Source organism: Convolutriloba macropyga, chromosome 1 (assembly GCF_964194025.1).
Source record: "Convolutriloba macropyga chromosome 1, txConMacr16.3, whole genome shotgun sequence".
NCBI lineage: Eukaryota > Metazoa > Xenacoelomorpha > Acoela > Convolutidae > Convolutriloba > Convolutriloba macropyga.
In genome coordinates this window covers 3,340,636-3,356,892 of record NC_134468.1, presented here as the reverse complement: position 1 = coordinate 3,356,892, position 16,257 = coordinate 3,340,636, and the positions used below count along the sequence as shown (strand labels likewise).

The 16,257-nt window shown below is 35.9% G+C and overlaps 1 protein-coding gene across 3 annotated transcripts in view; it reads right to left on the bottom strand.

Moving 5' to 3' along the window:
• The window catches only part of LOC142344792 (uncharacterized), a 58,941-nt gene extending 44,850 nt beyond the window's left edge, over nt 1–14,091 (bottom strand). The window contains exons 1-3 of one of the 3 annotated variants that reach the window (XM_075396740.1): nt 13,386–14,091; nt 9,149–9,295; nt 8,129–8,167 (exon numbers count right to left, since the gene is read on the bottom strand). In XM_075396740.1, coding sequence (XP_075252855.1) covers nt 8,129–8,167; nt 9,149–9,295; nt 13,386–13,425 — 226 coding nt within the window. In that variant the 5' untranslated portion in view covers nt 13,426–14,091. The remainder of the gene's footprint in view (nt 1–8,128; nt 8,168–9,148; nt 9,296–13,385) is intronic. The other 2 variants (XM_075396748.1, XM_075396758.1) reach the window with 2 other exon arrangements.
• Nucleotides 14,092–16,257: the final 2,166 nt, after the last annotated feature.

The window sequence follows — 16,257 nt, the reverse complement described above, 5'->3', positions numbered from 1 at the left end:
GGAGGACACTTACCACCAAAAACTATACCACAAATGCATTCGACTGAAGAAACTTTGCCGGAGGAAGTGAGACGTATCTTGTACAGATACGACTGCGATTGTGTGCCCTTATTCGAGAATCAACTCGGTACATATCAAGCCTACGAATATTTGGGTGATATGTGGGGTGTGAAATCATCACCATCCTCACCGGACAGTCAGCCACCGAGTGTTTCAGTCAGTGTTCCAACAACTCCTGCTGTGGATCCAAGCCCAACTTTTACTCCAACCCCAAGTCCGTCACTCTTTGAGGATTTCCAGAGGAAGAACAAGATCTCTGACAATTTTGCAAGTCAGTTTGATGTCAACATTTTATCTGGTTCAAACTTTCAGACACCACAACCCCAAACAAATTCAGCCGATGTCAAGACACCCAATTGCTCGGAAACTCCAGTAGTGTGCGCAGCACCAAAAAAACGAAAACAAGAAGACTCTCTAATGGACTTTTTTGACCTCTAACAACTTATTTAATATTGAATTGTTTTTCCTTTTCACTTTGGTGTGTTGTGTTACTATCTTTTGTGAATAGCTCGCTAATTGACACTCTTCTTTTAATGTTTTTACATAGCTAGCAGACTTTCGAATCAGAATTTTACAAAAATGGACATGTTCAAACATGTTGACAAAAACAGTACTGTTTAGTGAGACAAAGTTGGGAGAAAAATTCCAAAATGGACATGTTCAAACGTGTTCGAATATATAGCAGGAAGCAAACAAGCTTCTGATTGGTTGAGAGAAAATTTGTTGAGAAAGCTATTGAAATGTAAAATTAGGTTTGAACAAAAGCTTCAAAAAATGCATAAAGTCCTTATCAAACAAAAACTTCATTTAACAAATCGTTCTTCGTATGCTGATATAATATCAGCGCTCTTGTTGGGTATACCTTCAGGTGTTAGTTAAACTAGTAAAACATCATTTTTTCAGCAAAAAGGAGGAAAAAAAGAAAGGATTTTTTTTAAAAATGAGATTTTTCCGGTTTTTTTGCTTAATAAATTTTTTTCGACATACGAAAACTCAAAACCTGAACGCCATTACCAACTGTTTTTTGTGGGCTACCGATATGAATAAAGAAATTGACCACATTTCTTCTAAAAAAGTTAAAAACAAACGAAAAAATTTTTTTCTGTTTTTCATGGTGACCTTTGACCCCAAAAAAGTCGGCTCCAACAGATAGTTGGGATGAAACCGACTATTGGGTTGACACTATTGGGTTACAAAAGATTTGAGGGATTTTTTCTTGTCGGTTCCTGCGTTTTAGTGCCCGGGGAGCATTTTTGGTTATGATGACCAACATCGTCAGACGCACCCATCGGCATCTACAGTAAAAAAAAACTACAAAAATCGCTTTTTTTGCAACATTAAGCGAAAAAAAATGAATATTTCAATTGCTTTTAGTAGATTTTTTAGCTGTTCAAACACCGTGACAGTAATAAAACTGTGCATGATAACCGTCCAAAGCATCCTTTGTACTTAAAATTTAACAAAGTGTACAAAAAAGCGATGTTTTTGCAAAACTATTCAAAAATTCTATGGAAATCAAATCAAAACTTTCTTTTTATGTAGGCTACTGGAGTGTAATATTACATCTAACGGATTCAAACACAAATGTTTCCTCTACCCTTATGTCATTGGAGCATATTATCTATGAAAATGAAGAAGATTAAAATATTTGATTGAAAGATCATTGAAAATTCATAAAAGTTTACTTTGACTAAACCTAAAAGTTAGCAAATCAAAAAATTGCAATTGATATGCTTTCTTACATCACATAGAACTAATAACTAAAAGGACCTACCCCTGGTTTTTAAAAAATCTTTTTATATATTGTACTAATAATTCGAAAATAACAAACAAGTTTTATCATGTCAGTGTTGTTCAGTGAGAAACGTAAAGTCAAGCGCTACTTTACGTTAACGCAACTTGATATGTTCATAGTAGTTGACTAAAGCGGGGACGCGCTCTTATTATCCAATCAAATTCGAAAATTTTGAAAGTTTGAATTGCGCGCGTCTTATATGAACATCGTGTGGAATAGAAATAAATTCGCCATTTGAAGTTGAGTTACATGTTTACGAAAGTTGTCATTATTTCTGTTAACTTTTGAATCTTGAATTTTTCAACTATGGTTTTCAATTGCAAATATTGTTCGGCAACTTTTGCAAACAGAGGAAATCAATCTCGCCATGAGCATCGCTACCATCCCGACGAAGTAGGTTTACCAGTCTTTACCTGTTGTATTTGTACATTCACTTGTAGAAAACTTTCTGAACTGGAACAACACATGAGGACTTGTCATCAAAAATTTACAAATTGTTGTCGGTCCTGCTATATGGGCTTTAACGACACCAGATTATTTGCTCAGCATATGAGTTCTTTGAATTCTTTACCTGTCTTTGGCGATCAATTCCAACCAACTCAAGCGCCGGCCGAAACTGCCTTTAATGGTACCCTTCAGAGCTACCATCTGCCGCCATCACCAACCCAAGCCAACACAGACCTTGCTCAGTTCATGCTCCAGCATAAACCACAAATCGATTCGCTTATAGAACAAAAACTCTCACAAGGATCACAAAAAGTTCAATTTAGTGCTCATCTTCAACTCCGAAAGCCGAGTCAAAACGAAGATCAGGAAGATGAGCTTATTGAAATTTATGCAAATTCGCTCATGACACCGGTGTATAGTCAGAGACTTAGCAGTAAGACCTTCTGGACTATGGTCGAGAAGATGATGATAGTGCTTACGACATTTGCCTCTAATGGTAGTGGTTGGGTGCTTGAGAAAGTTATCAAAATAATTGTGAACTTTGCCCGTTACCGACCTATAACTGGCTTGTCTTACATTGCGTTACCATCAAAGTTACAAAATTGCCGCGGTTTACTTAATATTCGTAACCATGAGGAAGCAAATTGCTTCCTTTACTGCTTTATTGCTGCATATCATATGCACAACAACATTAGCTTAGATCGACCAGGAAGGAACTACAACACAGACAAAACTTCACCCGAAACGTACAAGCAAGCCAACCTTCATCAACCAACTGGACACTTCGATATGCCCATGGGGCTAGAAGACATCAATCAGTTCGAAAATCTAAATGAAGTTCGAATCAACGTTTTTGGTTATGATGGTAGAGACTTAATTCCACTCAGAGTGTCAAAGTTTGTCTCAAACTTCACAATGGATCTTTTGCTTTTATACGAAGCAGACTGTTACCATTATGTGTTGATTACCAACTTGGTTAAGGTAGTCTGTCAACTCCGAAATACCAAATTTCGCTTTGCGTTTCATATTTGCCGAAATTGTTTCTGGTTGTGTGAAGAAGGCCTTGCAAAGCTTACCGCACATATGGAAACCTGCTGTGAAAATGCGCCGGCTGTTGTTCGATTACCAGCTCCGTGAAAAAAAATTATATAAATTCAAAAACTAGGCCGCTACCTGGTTTGTTCCCTCAGTCATTTACTTTGACTTCGAATCCTTCTTGTATCCAGTAGCAGGATGCACGCCCCACGGGAACAACTCATACACCAGAGTTATTTAAAAACACGAGTCCTGTGGGTTTTCACTTGCGGTAATTGATCACTTCTCAACAAAACTCATCTTCTTCCACGTGGACAGCTCTGAAGATTGCATTACTAAATTTGTAAACATGTTACACACACTAGCCAAGGATATATACAAGCGCAAACGAGCTTTTCCTTTCTTCAGAGGTGACCGTAGCCAGTATCCGAAAAGTGCAGCTAGCGAATGTTGGATATGTAACGAAGCCTTTGACGATAATGATGAACAATCATCAATTGATCTGGATCACTGCCACTACAGCGGACAATTTCTTGGCTGGGCTCATGAAAAAAGCAATCGAGCACGAAGGAACGTCAACTTTACCCCTGTGGTGGGTCATAATATACAAAATTATGACCTTCATCACATTTGTTTAGCCCTCCAATCTTGTGAGCCAACGACCACTGTAAGTGTAATTCCGTCTACTGATGAAAAATACATTTCCATGAATTTTGGAGTACTCGTGGAGACCATAACCCTAGATGATGGAAAAGTGATCAAAAAGTATGAAAATCTGAGGTTGATTGATTTATTCAAAATGATGAATTCGTCTCTCGAAAAGTTCGTTGACATTTTACCAAGAGATCGTTTTGGAATACTTGCTTCTGTCTTTCCTAACCTATCCTCAACAGAATTGAAGCTCCTGCAGCAAAAAGGATATTACCCCTATTCATATGTTAGCGGTCGAGAAAAGTTCAGCGAAAAATCCTTACCGCCTCTTAATGAATGGCGTAACACTTTAGAAGGAAACGCAGTAACAATAACTCAAGAAAACTTGAACCACGCCAAGACGATGTGGAACACTCTGAATTGCCAAACTCTACAAGACTACCACGATGCATACCTGAAAACCGATTGCGCTCTTCTCGCATGCGTTTGTGAATTCCACAGAGAGCTCAGTTTCTGCACCTACAAACTCGATTGCATGCACTTTTACACACTGCCAAATATGGCTAAGGAAGCATCCTTGAGAATATGCCAGGCGGAGGTCGAATTGCTTACAGAACGCGAGCACCTCGATATGATAGAAGGAGCAGTACGTGGGGGAGTATGTTCAGTCTACGAGATGAGAAAGTTTACAGCAAAAAATAAATATTTACCAGATTACGAATCTTCAAAACCCTCGACATTTGGCTTCTGCGTGGACGCCAATAACCTATACGGTGGCGTCATGCAAAATGAAAAACTCCCTCAGTCAGATTTTACGCTTAACTCTGATATTACACTGGCTGAGATACTAAACTGTCCTGATGATAACCCTGTCGGTTACTTCGTGGAAGTCGACTTGCATTATCCAGCAAGTCTACACGATTACCATCAGGACTTCCCCCTCGGACCATCGAAAAATATTGTTGAGGATGACTGGCTCAGTGACTACCAAGTGAATTTGCGAGAGAGTCATAACTTACCCCCCTCAAAAGTTCCAAAACTGTTGCAGACTTTCTTCGACAAAGACCATTATGTGCTGCATTACAAGCTGTTGAAACTGTATTTTAACTTGGGATTAGTCGTGAGGAAAATGCATCGTGTGCTACAGTTTACTCAAAACAATTGGTTAACACCCTATATAACCCTGAACAGTGAGAAGAGACAAGCGGCTTCGAATAAATTTGAGGAGAGTTTCTATAAACTAATGAACAACGCCGTTTATGGGAAAACTGCGAATCGAAACGTCAACGGATGAAAATCGAGCTTACGAGAGACGCAAGACGAACCCTAACCATAGTAAGCAAGTTTGAGTTTGAAAAATTCAAAGTGTTTGGCGAGAACATGGCAGCTCTCTCCTCCCGCCCAAGAAAGATCTATTGGGATACACCAACTAAAGTAGGGGCCACAATACTTGATCTAGCGAAATACTACATGTATCAGTTTCACTATGGAACAATGCGATCTTCATTTGACTGTCGATTACTTTATAGTGATACTGATAGCTTGCTATACCGAATCAATTGTGAAGATCTCTACCGTGAACTGAAGGAGAGCAATGTTCTTGATCAATTCGACTTCTCAAATTACCCAGAAGATCACGAATTCTACAGCAAAGAAAATAAGCGCGTCGTCTTAAAATTCAAAGACGAATTTGCTGGGGATTATATAAAAGAGTTTATATGCCTGAAGCCAAAGCTGTACAGCATTACTTCCACTAGTGAGTATTTTACGTTTAATGATTCAAGAAAAAACTAACAAAGTACCAACTAACCTTGTATGATTGTCATAATTTGACTGCTTTTTTCTGTTCATAGGTAACCGAAAAATGTCCGCCGAAGGAATAACAAGAGCAGCCCAAAATTTGCTTCGACATGCAGACTACAATAATACACTTGTGACTGGTAGTACACTGCGCGCTGAAAACACAAGGATTGTTTCGGAAAAGCATGTTCTAAAAACGGTTTCAACGAATAAAATATGTCTCTCTGCTTTTGATAATAAACGCCACATCTTGAACGAGGGAATTAAAACACTACCATTCGGCCACTATAAAATTGATCTTTGCCGAGTCGAAGATTTTTCTTGGGATAGCGATGAAGTAGAGTGGGACTACGAAAATGTAGAAAATTATGCTCACCTTCTCCTAGATTCGAGTCCAAACTGGGACCATAATAATAGTTTTGTTGTACCGGATACAACAATAAGTGAAAGCCCGGAAGAATGGGAAACACCTGACCCGGGATTTGCAATGACAAGTATTATTAACGAGGACGATATTGATAGCGATGATATCGTAGATTTCGATGCTACCACCAGCTCCAGCTCTTCCTCCCCTAACCCATTCATTAATTATGAAGCTAATGAGTGCAGTGAAAGTAGTAGTAGCGATTATGAAGAAGAACCAGCATTTAAAGTTGCACGCAGACAATAAACTTATTGTACTTAACTACGTAAATTGCGCCTTTTGAATTCCTAACCGTGTAAATTTTGTGTTTATGAGTGCTAAAATACGTTTCAATAAATTGTTCACTTGCAGCTCTTATCGGAACGAAATTTAGAACAAAGTTGGCTGTTTGACCGAAAACAAGTTTGCCGCCTTGGAAATAGTCACATCTGGTACAGAATGAAAGTTAATCCCTTTCCGTCTAGGATAACCCCTATTATTCCATGTTTAAGTATCGTAGGATAACCCCCCCTCTCTTGAGACAGTATTTACTTACTACTTACGCGGCATAGTTTAAAGAAGAGCTTTGAGCTATTATTTTCAGCGCTTTTCAGAGTATAGTATTTATGTTAAAATATTTTGTCAGTTTTTTAAAATCTGATGTACAAATCAAATTTTCAGATCAAATTCACATAACATTATTTACAAAGAGTAAAATAACATTATTTAACTGAAAACACATGATACAATTTTGTCAGAAATAATTCCATCTTAAGCCACAGTTTTCTGATATTTTTTAAAACAAAATTCTTGTTCCAACAGGTTTTCTAAAATGGTTTATATATGCCAGTCGGCTTTCGGGTTGTTCAAGTTTTTACTTTTTTATTACGCATCATTGAGAAAGAAACGCCATTTCCAGGCTCTGAGTCATAAAAGATTTGTAAATTTCGTAAGCATTTTGAAAAAAGCGAATCCCCTACAATTTCCACAACAGTTTCCCCAGGCCAACTCAATTTAAAATTCTTGTTTAAAAACACCTACCGCAAGAACTCATAAGAAAACATGATTTTTGAGTTAATCGGGCTTTAAATTCGCACTTTTTTCTTTAAGAGTTTTCGACGTCTATCTAGCAAGATCTTGTAAAGTTCTCGCAAGATAGGCGTCCGGATCTGGCATCTTGCAAGATAAGCGTCATTTGCAAGAATCTTGCAAGATAAGCGTCATTTGCAAGAATCTTGCAAGATAAGCGTCATTTGCAAGAATCTTGCAAGATAAGCGTCGGAGTTTGTCTAGGGCGTCAATCAGGATTTTCTATCAATACAAATTCATAGGTACAACTAATTTGACTACTTTGACTACAACACCTCTATAATGACGACTAGGTTTACGAGTAATGACAGTCAATACCATATCATAACCATAAATATCCAATTATCATTATCTAAATAACAAGTCAATAAATTTGCAGTATAAAGTTATAACTATAATCAGGAAAAATTGCAACAATTTAGGGTGAATCTAATTCAAAAAGTTGCTTCGGTTTTCCCCTAAGAGCCGAGCCCATCTATGCAAAAATACTGATAAACTATCGTTTTGACGTTGTTTACATTCCGGTCACACTGAAACTACAAGCCAGCGCCCCAACCACACAAAAAAGACGATTTGGACCGTTTTATCTCTTGAATTCCACTAGACGTAAATTAATACAAGTAAGAGCCTTCCATTGTGGATTTTGGCGACAAAGGAACAAGTATACTAACTGCTAACTGTACAATGTCTCTGTACGTTGTCGCCAAATGCCGCAAATCAGCGCAATATTAATTAAAGGCAGGGGCGCTGGAAGAACATAATAGCGTGGAGGGGGGATGGGAAAAACCGAAGTCTCTGAAGTGATGTGTGCCCAATCGAGTGAAAATGAACATGAAATGGTATCTTACTTTTTATCCTCTTCACCATGAGTGCCTTCCTTCTGGCTGCTTGAGAAAATTAAACGTAATATGGGAACAGAACAGCTCATCAATTTGAAATTTGAAACTGAGATAGATCAAAGACGAAGCTGATCAAAAATTAAAAACATGTTCAGTTCTACCATGCTTAATAATTAATAGCTAATTGCGTCACAGAAAAAATTTTTTTGCGCGTAGGCTTTAGAATTCTAGGTTTCTAGGCTATTTTTTCAAAAAAATCTTGCAAGATCTTGCAAGAAAAAGTTAATCTTCTAAGAATCTTGTAACAAAAAATTAACTTTATAAGGATCTTGTAAGATTTAACAATTTCTTGTAAGAATCGAGCAAGATCTTACAATACTAACTTCTATTTTCGACTCGGGAAGCCTATTAATGAAAAGCCTCTTTGGTTGTTATACTTCCTCTGATTCGATGGAAAAATCTAAGTTTGAAAATATAAAAAATTGATTTTAATAATCTTCTGAAAAAATATGATGTGTAATTCACAATAGAAATTGACATATCTCCCGTATAGGTATCTGAGATAAAAATTTAAATACAGTATCATCGTCTGCGTTCATTTGTAAGTATGTTAGGACCTAAGAAATCTAGTTAGCAGGATAGTTATTATTTTCTATAGTGTTACCGGTGATCATATTAGCGGCCGACCTTACTAATATCTACTACACTCTGGAATTTAAAGGCTATAATAATTGATAGCTACAGAATCTGAAAATTAAATCGTCAAAATCTCAAATACACAAAAACACAAATATCTGCTCAGAATCGTAGCTCACCAGTATTTGGAAAAATGATTTGCTGATTAATTGATTCAGAAATTGCCATCCAAGATGCTGATGAAAACTATCCAGAAATTGTCCTGGACTATTCGGAAGCCTGTTTATTATTTATTCGGCAAACCTATAAAAGTCTTGTAAAATGTAGCATAATGAGGAAATCGGAGAGATTAAAAAATCTCAGGGTTCTGGTAGATCACAATTTTCTGTTCACCTGATTGTAGAAACATGGATGGACTATGTCGACGGGGAACACTTCCGGGCACCCCCAAGGAGTTACCCTGAAATGCTTCATCATCTTCATCAGGAACCTCCTCAATCGTGGCAGAATACACTACACCATCCGGGACGCCACCTGCCTCTGAACATGCAAAGAAAGTTACTCCAATTGAAATTTAGCTTGATACACCTAACCGAGACACGTCATCTTGACACGTTTGATAGAAGTTAATAGACAACGCTTTCAAAAAATAAAAGTTAATAGACAACGCCTTCAAAAAATTTCACGAAATGCTCACTGAAGCATTAAACAGTCACCTCCCTGAAAAATATCGTACACGAAAAAAGAACAAAAATTGGATTGACAATGAGGTTAAAAGCTTAGCGACAAAAAAACGTAGTCTTAAGAAACTGGCAGATGCAACTGGAAGTCCACAAATTAACAAAATTTTCAAAAAAAACTTGTAAAAACATTAAATCGCTCATCAGATCTAAAAAACGAACTTTTTTTATCAAAATCTACTTGAAACCGGTTCGGTACAAAAACAGAAAAAAAAACATATTTTCAGCTTTATAGTTCTTTAGCCGGCAATTCAGAGTCCTCTAAAGTTTTTGCTCACAAAATAAAGTAGAAGAATTTAACGAGTTCTTCTCAAACATTGGGAAAAAATTAAATGCAGAATTGTAAACAAGAAGTGCCGTCACGATAGAAAACCAGAGTCAAAGTATGTTTCTAAAATCGATATCTGAAAATGACGTAAAGTACGCTATCAACAACTGTGAAAACCATTTTAGCCTTGATTGCTATGATTCGAACTATTTTTTCGTTTAAAAAGTTTCTGACTGTTTAACAGCTCCTTTACAACTATTGTTTAACAGATGCATAGAACTTGGACAATACCCAGAGAGATTGAAAATTGCAAAAATTATACCGTTCTTCAAAAATGGAAATAAAGATGACCCATCAAATTTTAGGCCCATTTCGTTGCTTCCATTTATAAGGAAAGTCTTTCAGCGGATTATATTTGATCGAAATTAAAACTACCTAAACGTTTTTGAAAATCCCTCAGATTCACAATTTGGCTTCAGACACGGGAAGAGCACAGTTGCTATTGCAGCCTTAATAGAGGAAATAAGATCAAATCTCCACAACAACAGCGAAAAAACCAAATTCACCTTTCTAGACTTAAAGAAAGCTTTTGATACTGTCGATCACAACATTCTACTGCAAAAGTGTTATAGATATGGTCTACGTGCTCCAATATAAAACATTTTAAAATCATATTTGTCCAAACGAATGCAATATACCTTAATTGGAGATAAAAAGTCCAAACTGAAGCTTATAGAACTAGGCGTGCCAAAGGGTTCAATTCTTGGCCCTCTTTTGTTTATTATCTACATGAATGACTTGGGCTTGTCCCAGAAAATGTAATTTTATACGCCGATGATACTGTTGTGAAGAGCAGAAGTTCTGCATCGAAAATTGACGATGATCACAACAAAGCAATAGATAACGTCAATGATTGGCTCACAAAAAAAACAAAATAACGCTGAATGTTTTTTGTAAAAAAAATATCAAAAAATGCAGTGTCCAGAACATTCATAAAAAAACACTGAAATTGAGGAAAAACAAAGTTTCAAATACCTGGGCATCACGATAGATAATGAACTGCGTTTCTCAAAGCACTCAAAACTTGTGGTCACAAAACTTTTGTCGAATTGTTCTATCTTTTATAAACTGAGAAAAGTTTTGAGAGAATCACAGATGATAAAAGCATTTAGAACAGACATACGACCAATAGTAAAATACAGAGTCTTGATATACGGGTCAACAACAATCAAAACAATTAGGCAAATAGACAAAGTTGTCAAACGTATCGTGCGGTTAATTTTTCATCGAAAACGTTTGAAAGCAATTAAGAAAGAGTAAAACATAGGATCTATTTAGCATCAGAGTTCCATGCCTATGAGGTACTGAAGCAAACACTAAAAAACATAAGGGGACAATGTAATATTTCACCAATTTCAAAAGGTTTCTCAATGCAAAACTGCCTTAAAAAAGCAAGCGGTTGATTGAAATCACATAACTGTAGGTAAAAATCTATTTTACAGTTTTTCAATAATAGTTAGAATAAGGCAGGTCTTAAGAATGCTTCTAGGTTACGATGATGAAGTAATTGAAAAGATTGAAAACATGTCTAATGACGAAACAAAAAATTTCTCATCAATTTCTAGATAATAATATTTTGGGTAATGAGGACATAGTCAGACTGTTGTATGAGATTTAATATCACAACTCAAAGATGTTCCAAAACCAGAATAATGATTTTACTGCTAGGTTTAATGGTACCTTGACAAACAGTGCTTCCTCTTTTTTTTTCATTTTGAATCACTTTCATCCAGATAAACTGAATGAGACATTTGAGAACGGGCCATCGGCCCAATAGTGCTCTCCCACAGTCAATTATGTGATTGTATTTGTAAAGGTAATTGTGAAGCTACTTATTGACTGATGGAAACAATTTATTATTATTATTATTATAAGTTAAATATTTTGTCAAGAATTGTTTGTAACCCAGTTTGACGGACCTGACCCAAGCGTAGAAGTACAGATAATCAAATAATATGGAAAATGATATCAAAAACACGAGAAAACTGGGATGCAAAACGTTCAATATTGGCTGAGATTTACTTGTTCCCAGGAATTGGGATTGAATCGCACAAAAAAGAGGAGGTATAATGACTTATAAAGAGGAGGAATAGAAGAAGCATGCTTCAAGTAATTTTATTTCATTTCCTCAGCATTTCCTCTTTTGTCGGAAATTATTAAAAAAACAAAGACTTGAAATATTCGACGTTTTAGTTCCTGTTCCGAAGTTACCACAGTATAAACAACAACAAAAGAACGAACGGCAAAATTGTACGGAAGGAAAACTATGTCGACTTTTTCGAATTTAAATGAGTCCCACCGCAACATTAAAACATTATATTATCTTTCCGTTACTTTTCTTCAGTTTAGGCAGAAAATCGACCTTATGAAAACGTTTGAATTTTAATTCGTAACTTGAAAACTACAAGAAAAATGTTAACGGGATTATGGAAATATCTGGCACAAATATCTTGTATGTCAAATTCTAATTTGTAAGATTTTACAAATTGCATGGCTAAATCATATGAATCGCGATATTTTATCTCTGCATTTTATAACAAAAGTTAAATTTCGCTATAAAGAGCTATCCCAATAACAACTATAAATTTCCACGGAAATTTGTTTCTGCAATCAAGACCTATTGAATCTATCAAGACCTATCAAGACCTTTCTTCTAGCTGTCAAACGGATATTGAAAATTTTGAAATAAAAAACTCGGACGCACCGTCTTGTCAACCACATTATTTATATTTAAAACCCTGATTTTACGGAAAAAAAGTTTTCAGAAGTTAACCTAAATGACTAAAATAATGAGTAGTCATTTGCTTTTTGCTGTCAACTTGCAAATTTTCACCGAAAATATTGGCCTTTCATTGTGCCAGCACTGTCCGATAACAAAATCTCAAAAGCGCATTAAACGCAGTAGTATATAATTGCTACAAATAAAAATGAAATAAATTTGCTAGTCTTAGCTAATTTTTTTAAACTTTACAAACGGTTCCTGAATGAAATTACTTAATCCAACAAACCTTATTAATCAATCAAAGGCCCACTTCTTGAATATTTGAGACCAAATTTTTTCCCGACTTCAACAAATTGTCCCGGAAGGTTTTTGTCTTGTAGCAAAGCCAAATTTTTTTTTTGAGAAACCCGGCAAAAAATACTTTTTCCACAAAATAATTTTAAATTTGACCTTTTACGCATAGTTGAAAACGCATACTTTTTACGCAAAAGCAAGAAAAAAGACAAAAATAAGGTAGGCTATATTTCAATTCCTTCGCAAAAAAAGACGAACCGTTTTGAAGTGTTTAAATGAATTCAGTTCAATGAAATGGAGTCTAAAAATTGTAACGTGTCTTCTCGTCTCTTGCCAGACTGTAAGACAAAAAGGTGTTCAAATCCAATAAAATATTATTCAGAGGCTATCCTAAGTGACTAAAATAATGAGTAGTCATTTGCTTTTTGATGTCAACTTGCAAATTGTTGGGGAAAACACTGTGCGATAACAAATTCAAGAAAGCGAATCAAACAAAAAAAGTAAGGGAAAGGTCCAAAAACTAAAAAAAAGTCAGGTATCACTGACCTCTGGGCGAAGGCTGAACGGTCGTATAGTCGTACCACATATTTGAAGAAAAATAAAATTATGAAGTCTGTAAATGATTGTGAATTTGTCTGCGGTGCAATGTTGCGAATAAATGTTTATGATAACTCTTGAAGTGTATGAAGAAGTTCAAATTTTTGAGTAATTACAACTGAAGTTTGAGATAATTTTCGCAGTTGTTCTCACATACGAAAACCAGCATGCTATGCTGTACATTTTAACGTAATTCTGAAGATAAGTTCGTCTAAAAAGATGTAATATACTTTCTATTACTAGATTGAACAATCGGCAAAATATATCTTAGCAAATAATTTTTTGCACATAAAATGGAACATGAGGTAAAATTAATCAACTTCGTATTACAAAAAATAGAATTTATAAACAAAAATAACTTTCTTCGTTTTGAAGATACTGTTATAATCAAAATATGCCATAATGGCCAAATGATATTATGCGCCGTATTTTGAAGTTTTATAACCATAGTTTATTTAAATGGAGAATTATACGAATCGTTTCACTCGATCGATTGAATAACTCGTTTATTTAATTTGATCATTTGTGTGATTATAATTAAAACGCTTGAATGGCCATAAACATACATGTTTAAAGGGTGGCGTTTAGAGTGCATTCGGCCAATAATGTTATCATGGCAGGTAAATAGAAGATAATGATAAATAATTAATGGAAAATGAGATGGGAAAATGGAGAATTTCTGTGGAAAAATTCATCAATAGATACGTGGATTGTATTACGTGATCTGAACAGCTGTTGTTCACTTAGCCTTTGAACTCGAGGCAACGTAAGAAAATTAAGAAAAAATATGAATGCAGGAGAGACAAAATATTGTCCAAATGAGTTGTTTATTAGAATTATGAAGTCTTGCATGCTAGGAGATACAAATTTTAAAACGCATACTTGAAACAACGGCCATAACCAAAACTTTACCCCCCCCCCCCCCCGTGTGGAGCAATTCTGGATATAACAAGTAAGCCACGCTAAGTTTTTTTACTCCAAGGCAGAACCTAGTTGATATATCTAACACATGGCGCCTTCCGACACCGCATAAGAAAAATGATATTTTACAGCAGAAAAAAGGGGAAAAGGTCTTCCTTATTTTTTGCCACTTTTGAGGTATATCTAATTCAAATTGTTCTGTTCATTTTGTAATTCGTGGGCCAGAGTAGGTTTCTTTCTTCGAAAAAAATGCCATCTAAGCTTTAAAAATAAGCTATTCGGCCAACTTTTTTGCCACATACATAATTGATAATGAATTTTAGATTGCGAGCTATATTCATTTCCACAGGGCTGGGTCATGTGCCTGATCTTAACCAGTTCTGGCCAGTCCCAGTCGGGTTACTCAGAGGGTACACACCAGATTGGGTCATTCACTGCGTTAGCTAAGCGTTATGTAAGAATTGCGCTGACAGCCGCTGAAAAAAATACTTTTCAGCGGACAAATCTGACATAAATATGCACCTAATGCGTTCAATTTTAAACACACTTCTTGCATAATTTCAGCACTTGTCAAATCATTAAGCGGATTATTATGAAGATTAATGCCCTGAAAAACTTATTTTTTCAGCCACTGTCCGCGCATTTCTTACATAATTTTCAGTAGTTTCAGCATTTATTTTACCATTTCAACACTTATCTTACTAATTTTCAACGCTTTCCTTTCACAATTTGAAAAATTGTGAATTGCAAATTTTTCTGCTTCTGTACACATAAAAGCAACCCCAAGGAAATTACACCAGAGCAGTTCAACTTAAAAACAGTTGGTAAACCGCCAAAACACTTAAGAATTTCGTCAACGCTTAAATTAAAGCAGCTATCGCATCTTGAGTATACTGCCACAACTATTAAGGTAGCTTAAGTAAAATTGTATTCCCTCCGTTAGACCTGATGAATATGTGACGCATTTCATTGCGAGCTATATTCATTTCCACAGGGCTGGGTCATGTGCCTGGTCTTAACCAGTTCTGGCTAGTCCCAGTCGGGTTACTCAGAGGGTACACACCAGATTGGGTCATTCACTGCGTTACCTAAGAGTAGTCTGTTCTGATCGGCATTTAGAGTGGGGGAAATTTTCATAAAAAAGAATGGTATCTTCAGCCGTTCGGTAATAATACTTTTGAATCTTTGCATTATCCCGACCGGCTCCCCGGTTCGAGGTTTTCGCTGAAAATTATGTAAGAATTGCGCTGACAGCCGCTGAAAAAAAAACTTTTCAGCGGACAACTCTGACAAAAAAATCCACCTAACGCGTTCAATTTTAAACACACTTCTTGCATAATTTCAGCACTTGTCAATTCATTAAGCGGAATATTATGAAGATTAATCCCCTGAAAAATATATTTTTTCAGCGACTGTCCGCGCATTTCCTACATAATTTTCAAGGGCTTCAGCATTAATTGTACCATTTCAACACTGATCTTACGCATTTTCAACGCTTTCTGATCACAATTTGAAAAATTGTCAATTGAAAATTTTTCTGCTTCTGTACACATATAAACATCCTAGGGAATTACACCAGAGCAGTTCAACTTAACAGTTGGTAAACCGCCAAAACACTTAAGAATTTTGTCAACGCTTAAATCAAAGCAGCTATCGCATCTTGAGTACACTGCCACAACAATTAAGGTAGCTTAAGTAAAATTGTATTCTTTCCGTTAGACCTGATGAAAATGTAACGCATTTCAGTTGCTTTTTCCAAAACGTAAATAATCATTTTAAAAAAATGGAGATTTTTGACTAATTAGTGGCTCTTCAGGATTGCAAGATGAAGGAGCGTAAATGCTCACTACTTTATAAGCAATAGCGAGCAATAAAATTGCACGTTAAGTTTTTCTGTAAG